At 47.8% G+C, this 12641-nt stretch overlaps 1 protein-coding gene across 5 annotated transcripts in view; it reads left to right on the plus strand.

Moving 5' to 3' along the window:
* Positions 1-12641, plus strand: part of SPTBN1 (spectrin beta, non-erythrocytic 1) — a 209816-nt gene that overhangs the window by 158374 nt on the left and 38801 nt on the right. For all 5 annotated transcript variants that reach the window (XR_005718414.1, XR_005718415.1, XM_040224837.1 and 2 more), the window contains 10 exons: positions 69-149; positions 512-627; positions 3702-3814; positions 4936-5123; positions 6128-6245; positions 7256-7414; positions 8035-8337; positions 10267-10420; positions 11043-11913; positions 12008-12145. Coding sequence is in view for 3 of the 5 variants with exons in the window: in XM_040224837.1 (XP_040080771.1) it covers positions 69-149; positions 512-627; positions 3702-3814; positions 4936-5123; positions 6128-6245; positions 7256-7414; positions 8035-8337; positions 10267-10420; positions 11043-11913; positions 12008-12145 (2241 nt within the window). In the remaining 2 variants the exon portion in view is untranslated. The remainder of the gene's footprint in view (positions 1-68; positions 150-511; positions 628-3701; positions 3815-4935; positions 5124-6127; positions 6246-7255; positions 7415-8034; positions 8338-10266; positions 10421-11042; positions 11914-12007; positions 12146-12641) is intronic.

A 12641-nucleotide genomic window follows, 5' to 3' on the forward strand; every position in this document is an offset into this window, starting at 1 on the left:
TCTTTAAGCACTACATTTAGCAAAGCACAGAACTTTATTTGGTAATTGCCTTGTGTTGTGTTTCTTAGGTACCCCAATGTCAACATTCACAATTTCACCACCAGCTGGAGGGATGGCATGGCCTTCAATGCACTGATACACAAACACCGGTGAGTCCTTCGAGGTCACGCTGACCACGTTGAGGGAGGACGTTGACACCCTTGTATAGCCAACCGGGGTGATGTTCCATCTTCACATTTGTTGCCTTAGATGTTGCACCACAGTGGAAATCCCTGCCTTCTACTTGAGGAGAGTGGGAGAAAGTGTGTAAAGTGTCCCAAACAAAGGAAACAAGTGTGCCAATTCTCTTCAGTTCTCTTAATAAACTTTGAGGCTGTTTATTCAAAAATTGGGTTTCATTGTTTGATGATTAAATAATATCATAGGCTTTTACTCCTAAGTGGACACCATTGGTTTCACGGTGTGTTTTCAAGCTGCGGTTTCTGTTGTGTTCCACTGTTGCTCTCCACAGGCCTGACCTGATAGATTTTGACAAACTAAAGAAATCCAATGCACACTACAATCTGCAGAACGCCTTTAACCTGGCAGAGCAACACCTTGGCCTCACTAAACTCTTGGACCCCGAAGGTAAGGAGCTGAGGGGTAAGAGGAGTTAAATAAAAAATCTGCTTCATGTCAGTTTGTTTACGGGCACCATGTGCTTTGGGAATTATCTAAGGAAAAGGAGCTTAATGTTGGTCTATGAATTACTTGAGGATTTGTGTAAAGGATTATACCTGAAAAGGCCTTGAAAGATGAGTATGATTTAAACATGTTCCAAAGGAGAGGTCATGGTAGGCAGAGGGATTTATATGAGCAAAGGAACCAGGAAAGAGGAAGGTATAACAGGGGGCTAACAGTTCATTGGGGGTGGTATTAGCTTAACAGTAGGAAAAATACAACCAGAAAGATGACTGGGGGCCCAACAGGTAACAGTTTTTCTAGGTTATTCAGCAGGCAGTGGGGAGTCACCATAGGTGATTAGCCTCTGTGTTTAAGGAAGAGGGCGTGAGCAGGCTCTCACTTGCTGGTTGACTGATAGTCGGCCCCCACCAGCCCCCGGGGCAAGAGCATGGTTTGGCCTGAGGGCAGGAAGGTTTAGGAGCCTCCTTAGCAGACTGTGCAGTATTTGCTTCTGGGTAAGAAGAACTTAAATGAGGACAATGCACCAGGAGCCTATGGGTGGCAGAAAGAGTAACACGCAGTCCCTCCTTGTGGCCCCTGCTTGGCGGCGCAGCACCTTACTCTGCACGGAACCAGCCTCTCTCTGCCCCACAGATCCCTGCAGCAGAACCTCAAAGACTGACTGTGGACAACACAGAGCAGACCTGTGTGGGGCAATCCAATGGGCTGTAACTCCTTTATTAACAAAATCCTAATTGTAGGCTTCATCTTAACATGAGCTATCATAATCTTTTCTCATGTGGAGAAGTATTCAAAATGAGAATTTGTAGGGCTGGAGCTTTTTAGACCCTCTCAGCTGTGAGCAGATACTGAGAAAAAGCTGTTTGTGAGTGAAAGTTTAAAGTTCTTATAAATATAGAACAGGAAGTTAAACTCCCCAAGGGCAGATCGAGGTCATGAGGCTGCCAGGCAGGCTTCTTGCTATTTTCCAGTGCATCAGATTCACTGATAGGTTTACTGCAGGAAGCTGAGATAAAATTATCTTTGTGCCAGCCTGTTAAGTGATTTCTCAATATAAACACAAAACTAAAATTCCTTTGGCTGTGATAAATCTTTGTACTTAACTCCTGCCTTACTGTGGAAAGACATCCTCCCTGAGCCATAGATCTTTGTGCTGAGATAAAGAATCTTTTTTTGAAATCACTGTGATAAAAAATTTAATAACTTGCTCATTAGTTGATCTTTCTAATCACCACCCACTATGAAAAGGTCATTTGAAGACAAGGAGCTAAAAAAAGCAGGTGCTGTCATTCATCCTGTGGTTTTGATCTTGATTATTAGTTGTCCTTAGCTATTGTTAGTTGCCCAGTGTCCCAGAGAGCATCCGTTTAAATACAATTGTAAACAAGTTTAAAAAGGTCTTGCTTGCTCCCTCCTTCCCAGTCATCTCCCATTTTGTGTTTATTAAATTATACACAGGGCCAGGGCCGGCACTTTTTCCATGACCTTCCTCCAGTTCTGTCTCTGTGGGGCCCACATTGACAGAGCCAGACACAGGAGTTGGTCATGGGCCCTGGAGTGGGAAGAGTAGCTGTGGCCCCCTCTTCCACTGGCTGCCTCAATGACCCTGGGCAGGGAGCTTTCCTACCCTGTGCCCCGGTGGTCTTGTCTTTAAGAGAAACAACCCTATCCACTTCTATCCTCCTGGCAGCAGTGGAGGTGCACAAGTGAATGCGCATTGAAGAAGAGCCCACTGTGTCAGCAAAGAGCATTCTGTGTGTTCTCTCCTCGGTGTATCCTGAACTGAGTACCTCCATCATTGCCATACCCCAAAGACTGGCCACCTTCATTCATTTGCTCCCTCCCTCAATAAATATTTATTGACCACTCACTCTCTCTATATACAGCACGTTAGGAGGGGAGGAGCAGAGTGACACTCAGTCTTACAAGACTAATGAAATGTACATACTTAATCATAGAGCCTGACAGAAAGCAGAGTATAAACAAAGTCCTTTAGAGGACAGAGGAAACAGTCATTCCAGCTGCAGGGATCAGAAATGACTGTGAGGGAGTGTTAGTTTCTAAACTGGACCTCGAGGATAGGAAGAATGTGATGGGGGTAGGGAAGGCCCTTTCAGGCAAACGGAAGTTGAAAGTGGAAGGAATATTGGAAATTGCTGGGGTGGTGATGGTGGTGAATAGTTCAGTTTGGTTCAGATCTATGGCACCTTAGAGGACTAGTAGGCTATAGGATAAGAAATGTCTAGAATGGTACTTGCCACTTAGAGGAAGCTTGATAAATATTCAATGGATGGATAAAAGGAAGGGAGAGAGGGAAGGAAAGTTATGGGAAGTTGTATGGGAAGTTGTAGAGGACTTCGGGACTTATTTTTCAGACTGCAGGGCACTTTTTGAGTAGTTTGGGCTTAGGGGAAGTATGCTCACAGCTCTGCTTCTGGAACATCAGCTGGGTGCAGTGTGTAAAGGTAATTGAGTAGCAGGGAGACCCAGTGAGGAAGCCATTGCTTCAGGTCGGGTTATGTGATCGTGAGAGTCTGATCTGAGAGTGACGGTAGATTCCATGAATAGAATCATCTGGTCTCAGCCCTGGTAACTGACTGGATGTGAGTAACAAGAAGATAAAGATGTCCACAGGCTTAGTGACTGGGAAAAACTCTGGTGCCATTGGCCAAAATAAGAAGCACAGAGCAGCCTGGGGTGGGGGAGGTGAACATCGTGTGTCTGGGTAGTACCCGCATCAGTGGCCTAGGATTCTTGAGAAAGGATCAGGTCTTTTAAGACTTTAATGTCTTTATTGGCAATAGGAGGCAGTTTTGAATGTTCATATAATAAAAGAGGTGGTGAGGTGGTTTCATCTTCGTTAGCGTTACAATCAGCATCTGATGGCAGAACTTTCAAACCCCCAAAAATGAAGGCACGGGCCTGTTGAGTGTTGAGCAGCTCTTCTGGGTTGTTCCTGTTGCCTGGGTGGCAATGCAGTGAGCAAAGCACCAAACAGAATCTCCTCTGGGTTACAGATATCAGTGTGGACCACCCCGATGAGAAGTCCATTATCACTTACGTGGTGACTTACTACCACTACTTCTCAAAGATGAAGGCCTTGGCTGTTGAAGGAAAACGAATTGGAAAGGTGAGCTCACACCAGTCCTGTAAGTTGTGAGACACAATGAAGGTTTGTGTCTAAATGTGTTGCCACCATGTCTCAAACGTTGAGGTGCTGGGAGTTCTTGATGAAGTTCTCCAATGGCACGGAAGTGGGCAGAAGCCTGCCATCCCAAAGAGGAGCAGGAGTTGGGAGGGGTGGCTGAAACATGTAGGAAGAAAGTTCAGGAGGTCTCACACCCAGGGCTTCCCTGCTGGCTGAGCTGGCAAAGGATCTGCCTGCAGTGCGGGAGACCCTGGTTCCATTCCTGCATTGGGAAGATCCGCTGGAGAAGGACAGGCTACCCACTCCAGTATTCTTGGGCTTCCCTGATGGCTCAGATGGTAAAGAATCCTCTTGCAATGTGGGAGACTTGAGTTCGATCCCTGGGTTGGAAAGATCCCCTGGAGGCGGGCTTGGCAGCCCACTCCAGAATTCTTGCCTAGAGAATCCCCATGGATAGAGGAACCTGGCAGGGGCTATAGCCCATGGAGTCACAAAGAATTGGACATGACTCAGTGATGCTGCACACAGGCACACAGACCCGAAACACCCCTCCCCTACAGCCTTGCCAGAAAATTGGGTATTAAAAATCTGATTGAGTTGCCTGATGTTACTGATGTGGAAATCCTACTTAAATGCTTGGAAAGGCCTTAGAATAGGGCTTTTTAAATTCTTTAGTTTGGCTGATGTTCCCCTGCCATATATTTCAAAACACCTCAGACGAGAGGACCTTGTCTTCCCAGTGCAATTGAATGGAAAATCCACAGGCATTCATGGAATATGACAAACCAAATAGAGCCCTTTTTGTTTCTCTAGGAATTTTGGAGCCTAGGCATCAGGTGTCATTCAGGATCTTAAACCCTTTGCCTGGGGATTGGGAAGTTACAGAACCAATTACAGTTGAGTTAAGCTGTCATTGCTCACAAATAATAGCCACAGTCTGAGCACCTATTAGCAAATGGTTCTTGGAGTTTAGTGCCAAAGTCTCGAAGAACCATTTCAAAGCCAATCATTAAGCATGTGCCGGCTCCTGGAGGGCTGCAGTCAGGTTCCCCTTACGTAGTGATACTATCTTGCTTTTCCATTTTTCTAACCCTTATTTACAGGTGCTTGACAACGCTATTGAAACAGAAAAAATGATTGAAAAGTATGAGTCCCTTGCCTCTGACCTTCTGGAGTGGATTGAACAAACCATCATTATTTTGAACAATCGCAAATTTGCCAACTCACTCGTTGGGGTTCAGCAGCAGCTTCAGGCGTTCAACACTTACCGCACTGTGGAGAAGCCCCCCAAGTAAGATGCAGATTGGAATGCATTACCCTTCCTACAGCCACAGACCCCTCTTTTCTGACTCACATGGTCTCATCTCAAAGTGAATGCCTTTCCCCAGCGGCCTGTCCTACTTCTTTGCATCTGAGTCTGTGTTGCTGAGACTTATTACAGATTGTACCCACTGTGAGCCCTTTCCAGTAGAAATGTGCCGCTGGGACATGGGATACGTGAGGATCCTAAGAAATGGTGCAGGTCCCCAGTTCCTTCTCCTGAGCTCTTGTGCCTACTGTGTTTCAGAATTCCATCGTTTCTGGATTTTAGAGAACTAGCAGATATGTTGTGTTATAAGCCTCCAGGTGGTCTGAGGCTGTTACTCATAATCAAGCCCACTAACGTATTAGTAGCAAAACGTGTAAATATTCACAAGGTGTGAATGAAGAAAAGATAGTTTCATATCAGTTCAGATCAGGTTTTGTTGCCCCCCCCCAAGTTTGATTGTTCACATATTTAAAAAATTCATAATTGCCCAATAAGCATTGTGGATCTTATCTGTTGCTTATTATGACTAGAGTCATTCCTCCTTTCTTCTGAAAACTCCACTTAGTAGTAAATTCCTGGCTGAAGTCCCTGCAGCCTGTTGACAGTGACACTAGGTGGTGGTTTGAAATAATCCTTGTTGAATGCATTCAGCTGTGAAGCAAGTTCATCATCCAGGGTTTGGTATCTAAATCTTGATGGAGTTGATTAGCAAAAGAGTAGCACTCTGTGCCCCCAAATGTAAATGTCAGGAACAGTAACCAACTGCAAGAAAAACCCCACAGTTGGGCACATATTGAGGTCTGCAGTACCCCAAAACTGTGGTTTCTGTAACACACACGTGTTTCGCATAAATCGGGATGGAGAGAAATGGCTTTTAAAATTGTGAGGCTGCATGAAGTGTCTTTTTCTCCAGAAGCAGATGAGTTTTCCCCTTTGAAGAAACAAAATATAGTAGATAATGTTTGTGGCTGGTTTTCTCTGCCTAGATTTACTGAGAAGGGGAACTTGGAAGTCCTGCTTTTCACCATTCAGAGCAAGATGAGGGCCAATAACCAGAAGGTCTACATGCCCCGGGAGGGGAAGCTCATCTCTGACATTAACAAGGTATAAGACCCATCCATCTGGCCTGCTCTGTGGGCCCCAGCCTCCTGTAGGTTTTCTGGTGCTCTCAGTGGGTCTTGATTGCTGAGAGATCTTGGAAGACCCCCTTCCTGGCCTGTTGAGTTATTGAGTGACAGTCGTTGCTCAGATAGTGCTCAGGATCAATGGAGTGCTTGTGGTGATTTGGGGGACTTGACTGGAGGTTTGGGGGATGTTAGATTTTATCAAACCAGGTTTAGCCTGTTTACCTTGCTACTCAGATCCACAGTTAGTTTACCTCTCATCTGTCCCAGGCTGCTGGCTCAGCCATCTTTCAGTTGCAGACGGGAGAATTCAACACCTTATGTATCTGGAATCCCTAGAGGTTAGGGCTTAGGATTTTGACTCCTTCTGTCAAGGAAGCTGTCAAAAAAATTGTTTCTATACCTGTTATGTCTCCAAGGATTTCATTTCATTATTTCTAAGTAGAAACTTGAAAAAAATGTAGAACCATGATCAGTTGTACACATTTAGATCTCTTTTAAGAGGACTTTGTTAAATAATGTGAAATAAAATATTTCACAGGAATGAATTTAATTGGTGAGGATTTGGGAAAAAATACTCAGATCTATGAATTGAAAATAAGTGGCTCAGAGTGCAGTGAATGAAAGATTAATAATATGATTTCTTAGAAGTCATTTATCTTTTTTATATGCTGAGAGCTATTGAAGATACTTTGCTTCCTCTTAATGAAAGTTAAGAGATTTGTAACTTAAGTTACGTTGTTCTGTATCTTCACTGTTTTGTTTTCCAGATGTAACACAGGATCTTTAAATTTAGATAGGGGAGAGTATTCCCATGGGGCTCAACTGAGAGAAAATTATTTTTTTTTTCCCCAAGGCTGAGTCGCTGAGGGTGGGAATGGGATTTCCCTCTTAAGTTCTTAGGTCTTTTTGAGAAGCACTGGCTGTTAACTGCAGCCTAGGAACGGCTCCTTGAATATAGCCGGAAACCATTCTCTTTCATTTCCACAGGCCTGGGAAAGACTGGAAAAAGCAGAACACGAGCGAGAACTGGCGCTGCGAAACGAGCTTATAAGACAGGAGAAACTGGAACAGCTCGCCCGCAGATTCGACCGCAAGGCAGCTATGAGAGAGACCTGGCTGAGTGAGAACCAGCGTCTGGTGTCCCAGGTCTGCTCCGGAACTGTGTCTCTCAGAGCCTAGGCCATGCCCAGGGCCTTTGGACAGCTGTTGTCCACATCCAGCACCCCATCTCATCCACTTCCCATGGAGAGGATGTTGATGATTTCCAATACAGTTTCTCTTCTACTGTTTATCTAACTTTTCATAGATCTGGAAGTAGCTCAAAGTTTGTTGAGAGCTAGTGAGTGTGTGTGAACCATTCATATTTGTATAGTTTTTAAAATTTCCCCTTTTTCCTAGCCTTTGGCCTTCAAGGCAGCTAGACTGGCCTTGAAGTAAATAAGTGGCTCCTTTTCTTCTTGGCTTAACATAAGCCATCACCTGCTCCAGTCTCGTAGGTCAGATGCTGCATACATGCCTCGCACCTCTGTAAAGTAAATTGTCACTGGTTTGCTCTGGGCCCATGAGCAGTTCTGCGGGCCTCAGGGAAGGCAGAGGCCTGTGGGGTTGGCACTCTGGAGTCAGTGTTTGACTTTTGGAACTCCGCCCCCACCCCCCCCAAAATTAATGGGTGTGCTCAGGACTCCACTTCCGTTTTCTGTTTCTTTGTTCCACACTGGATGTCTTTTGAATTTTGTGTTTGTTCTTTCTGTTCCCTTTTGTCTTAGGACAACTTTGGATTTGACCTTCCTGCTGTCGAGGCTGCCACGAAAAAGCATGAGGCCATTGAAACTGACATCGCTGCATACGAGGAGCGTGTGCAGGCTGTGGTGGCTGTGGCCAGGGAACTGGAGGCAGAGAACTACCACGACATCAAGCGCATCACAGCACGGAAGGACAATGTCATCCGGCTCTGGGAGTACCTGCTGGAGCTGCTCAGGGCCCGGAGACAGCGCCTCGAGATGAACCTGGGGCTGCAGAAGATATTCCAGGAAATGCTGTACATCATGGACTGGATGGATGAAATGAAGGTAAAAGATGCCTGCCTACAGGCTGGAGCTCATTCAGTCAGGCCTCTCTCTCTTCTGGGCCCTGCCCACTAACCCCCAACACACAGTAATGCCCCTGGTCTAGTCAGCCAGAGAAGGGCCATGTCACTCATGGGAAGGCTGTTGGCTCACAGGTTTAATGAGCTGTGAAGTGAGAAGTTGTAACAGGACCAGTTCCATAGCTGAAGGTCTGCCGCTGTGACTCAGATCTGATTTAGAGAGATTCCATGGTAGGCGATCAGTAATTGTGATTTTCTGTGGTTTTAATTCTTTAGCATTGAGCCAGATATCTGTCTCATTGGTCAATGTATGAGTGGCTCTGCTTTGGGGAAGGGCCCAGGCAGGTGGTGTAGAAGAGCAGGAGGCAGCATGGACAGAGTGCAGCCCTGCCACCAGGCAGCCAGAGTCCAGATCGTGAGTGCCACAGCTTCCCTGCCTTCCTCTGCAAGTGGAGGATGTGCTTACCGTCTCCCTCGTGTAGTTACAGAAAGAATTAAGTGCAGGACATGTGTATATATCCTAGGACGGGGGCTGGAGGGGCTGCCAGTGCTCCCTTTCCATTACTGGCAGCTCTGAGCATGGAGTTCCCAGCTCCCCCTGACCCAGGAGGAGCCCTGCCTGTCCTGTCCTCTGATGCAGGCCCCTGATGAGAGCTCACTCATGCCCAGCCATTCTCCTCCAGCTGGAAGGCCTTCAGCCCCGTAGCCAGGGCAGAGTAGGGCAGTTTTCAGGCAGGACCGTGAAGCCTCCTTTATCTCGCACACTGTGTTCGTTTCCAAGCTTGACCTGCGAGGATTTCCTTCCTGGGATGTAAGCCCTTGTCTTGTGCTTACCTCTTGAACTGTTCCTGGCAGGGGGAGCAAGGTCACTTCATACCATTAGTTTTTCCCTTTTATGGTCCCAGATTTGTGATGTTCTCATATATGTTCTCATTAATCTTAACTGCCTAAAATAGAAATGTTCATAAAATCTAGCAGAGAGGTGCTTTGCACTTTAGAATTCATCCTCCACTTTGTAACTCAGATTGGGCCAGAGACCTCCTCATAAGTAAGAGTGAAGTAGAAATTCCCTCTGGAGAGGATGTCTGATGAGACTACCCTTCTCCCCAAATTGGGGTGATGGAAGAAATGAATGTTAGCCAGTTCAAACTTAAACCTGAGGCATTGCTTAGGGCGTTGTCCTAAGGGTGATAGTCACCTGAGCTGACCCTGTTCTCCTTATTTGATTAAAGATGTGGTCTGTAATTAGCTTCCCTGGTGGCTCAGATGGTAAAGCGTCTGGCTGCAATGTGGGAAACCCGGGTTCAATCCCTGGGTCAGGAAGATCCTCTGGAGAAGGAAATGGCAACCCACTCCAGTACTCTTGCCTGGAAAATTCCATGGATGGAGGAGCCTGGTAGGCTACAGTCCATGGGGTCTGTAAACTTTTCCACCTGATGCCTTTTCCCATTGACTGTAAGTACAGAGGTATACCAATGAGCTCTCAGACAAGGTGAGCATCCAGTTAAGGAGTCAGCAGCTTCGAGGAGATGTCTTTAAACTGTGATATGAAGCAGCTATCACCTTTATTGTCTTTTCTTGAATAGTTGTTACTGCACCAGTTTCTTCTTGGAGGCCCAGTTTATTTCATACTGATGCCCCATCCCTTCCTTTTTTTTTCCTAATCTATACTTTTTAGTGTAGGCTTGACTTCTTATTCAACATAGATGATCATTAGTTTATTATGTCTCTCTTGCTGCTTTTGGGTTTGTTTGCTCTGATTTTCTTGCCATCATCTTCCTCTAAAGATACAGGGAGGGTGGCTGGAGTTACGATACAGCTTGGCTGCTGGCTCCCATCCTGTCCACAGATAATGAGACGCTGAAGTCCAGGTTGTACTCACAGTTGTCTTCTCTGTGCCTCTTGTGTACAGGTGCTGTTATTGTCTCAAGACTATGGCAAACATTTGCTCGGCGTGGAAGACCTGTTACAGAAGCACGCCCTGGTTGAAGCAGACATTGGCATCCAGGCAGAGCGGGTGAGAGGTGTCAACGCTTCTGCCCAGAAGTTCGCAACTGACGGGGAAGGTAAGGATGGACCGACCCTGACGGTACTTCCTCATCACCAGAGGCCCGTCTCTAGAGACTTGGATGAGCTGTGTGTGGTAGTGCAGCCTTGAAAGGTACCAGCCATTTGTGGGTTCCCAGTGGGCCATGTTGGGGATTTAACAAGATGGTGTAGGGTGGCCTTCTGAACATTTTTAACTCCTTACTTTTCTGAAATGGACCTATCTTTTCCTTCAGTACCCAAGTGCTACTTGCTTATGTTGGGCAGTGAACTTTGCCAGACTACAGTCTGCACACCCACTGCTTGGCGTGGCTCTCTTCACTTTCACACTTGGTCGTGCAGATATTTGTCCTAAGTTTGTTTGGAAAGGTTTGGTCTTGTGCGGGTTCAGAAACATTTAAATGCGGCTGCCTTCTTTCTTATAGTTTGCCTCGTTTTTTGGTTCCTAAGTGACCGAAAAGAAAATAATACTTAGGGAAAAAAAAAATAACATTGCTCCTCCCTCCTCCTAGAGGGTGACCCTGCACTTTGCATGAATGGGGGACCTAGGAAGGAGAACAGGGGTGTAGCCGACTGCCTATCTGTGCATGGGAGCCCATGCTTCCGCTGTCACACCCATGTGCCCGCCTTGATGTTACACAGGTTACAAGCCCTGCGACCCCCAGGTAATCCGAGACCGAGTGGCCCACATGGAGTTCTGTTACCAAGAGCTTTGCCAGCTGGCGGCTGAGCGCCGGGCCCGCCTGGAAGAGTCCCGTCGCCTCTGGAAGTTCTTCTGGGAGATGGCAGAGGAGGAGGGCTGGATCCGGGAGAAGGAGAAGATCCTGTCCTCCGATGACTATGGCAAGGACCTCACAAGTGTCATGCGCCTGCTCAGCAAGCACCGGGCATTCGAGGACGAGATGAGCGGCCGCAGTGGCCACTTCGAGCAAGCCATCAAGGAAGGCGAAGACATGATCGCCGAGGAGCACTTCGGGTCAGAGAAGATCCGGGAGCGGATTGCCTACATCCGCGAGCAGTGGGCCCACCTGGAGGAGCTCTCGGCCATCCGCAAGAAGCGCCTGGAGGAGGCCTCGCTGCTGCACCAGTTCCAGGCGGATGCTGACGACATCGACGCCTGGATGCTGGACATCCTCAAGATCGTCTCCAGCAACGACGTGGGCCACGACGAGTACTCCACCCAGTCCCTGGTCAAGAAGCACAAGGACGTGGCGGAGGAGATCGCCAACTACCGGCCCACCATCGACTCGCTGCACGAGCAAGCCAGCGCCCTGCCCCAGGAGCACGCTGAGTCCCCCGACGTGCGGGGCCGGCTGGCAGGCATTGAGGAGCGCTACAAGGAGGTGGCCGAGCTGACGCGGCTGCGGAAGCAGGCGCTGCAGGACACTCTGGCCCTGTACAAGATGTTCAGCGAGGCCGATGCCTGTGAGCTCTGGATTGACGAGAAGGAGCAGTGGCTCAACAACATGCAGATCCCAGAGAAGCTGGAAGACCTGGAGGTCATCCAGCACAGGTGAGCGGCTGCTGTGGGGTCCCCCAGCCACCCTCCCACCCTGTGCAGCTTCAGTGACCAAGCAGGTGACCACTCTGTCAAACTGCCTTTGCAGATTCGAGAGCCTCGAGCCAGAGATGAACAACCAGGCGTCCCGGGTGGCAGTGGTGAACCAGATTGCTCGGCAGCTGATGCATAGCGGCCACCCAAGTGAGAAGGAGATCAAAGCCCAGCAGGACAAGCTCAACACAAGGTGAGTGTGAGGCCAGTGGCAGCAGGCTGGCTCCCTGTGCTCGGCCAGGAGGGTCGGGGTTGCCCCCCGAGCCTCATGGTCAGGGATTTCCTGCATGGGGTCAGACACTGTGGCGCCATTGTCATGGCATCAGCATTTGTCCTTTGACATACTCTGGTTTTCTGAGGGCAACATGGTTCAGGGCACAGCCCCCCCCAATGTGGGAAGCGAGAGCCTGCGTGAGACCCATGCCCAGCATAGTGGGTCATGGCATCAAGGTGGCACTTCTGCTGTCCCTTTTAAAGTGATTTCTGGAACAGGGTTTTAGCATGTTTGAGATGTAATTGGTGGATAAAAGTCCTAATTATCAAGGTAGACTTTTGTCCTGGTCTTATCTTTCTATTGAATAAACACATTTGAGTGGGTCGTGGTGGCAGCTGAAGCCTTGGGGTATGGGACATGTTTAGTAGGTGCAGCTTGGAGGTGAGTAAGAGGTGCATTGCAGTCAGGAGTTCAG

The sequence above is a fragment of the Oryx dammah genome, unplaced genomic scaffold, assembly GCF_014754425.2.
Source record: "Oryx dammah isolate SB20612 unplaced genomic scaffold, SCBI_Odam_1.1 HiC_scaffold_25, whole genome shotgun sequence".
Classification (NCBI taxonomy): domain Eukaryota; kingdom Metazoa; phylum Chordata; class Mammalia; order Artiodactyla; family Bovidae; genus Oryx; species Oryx dammah.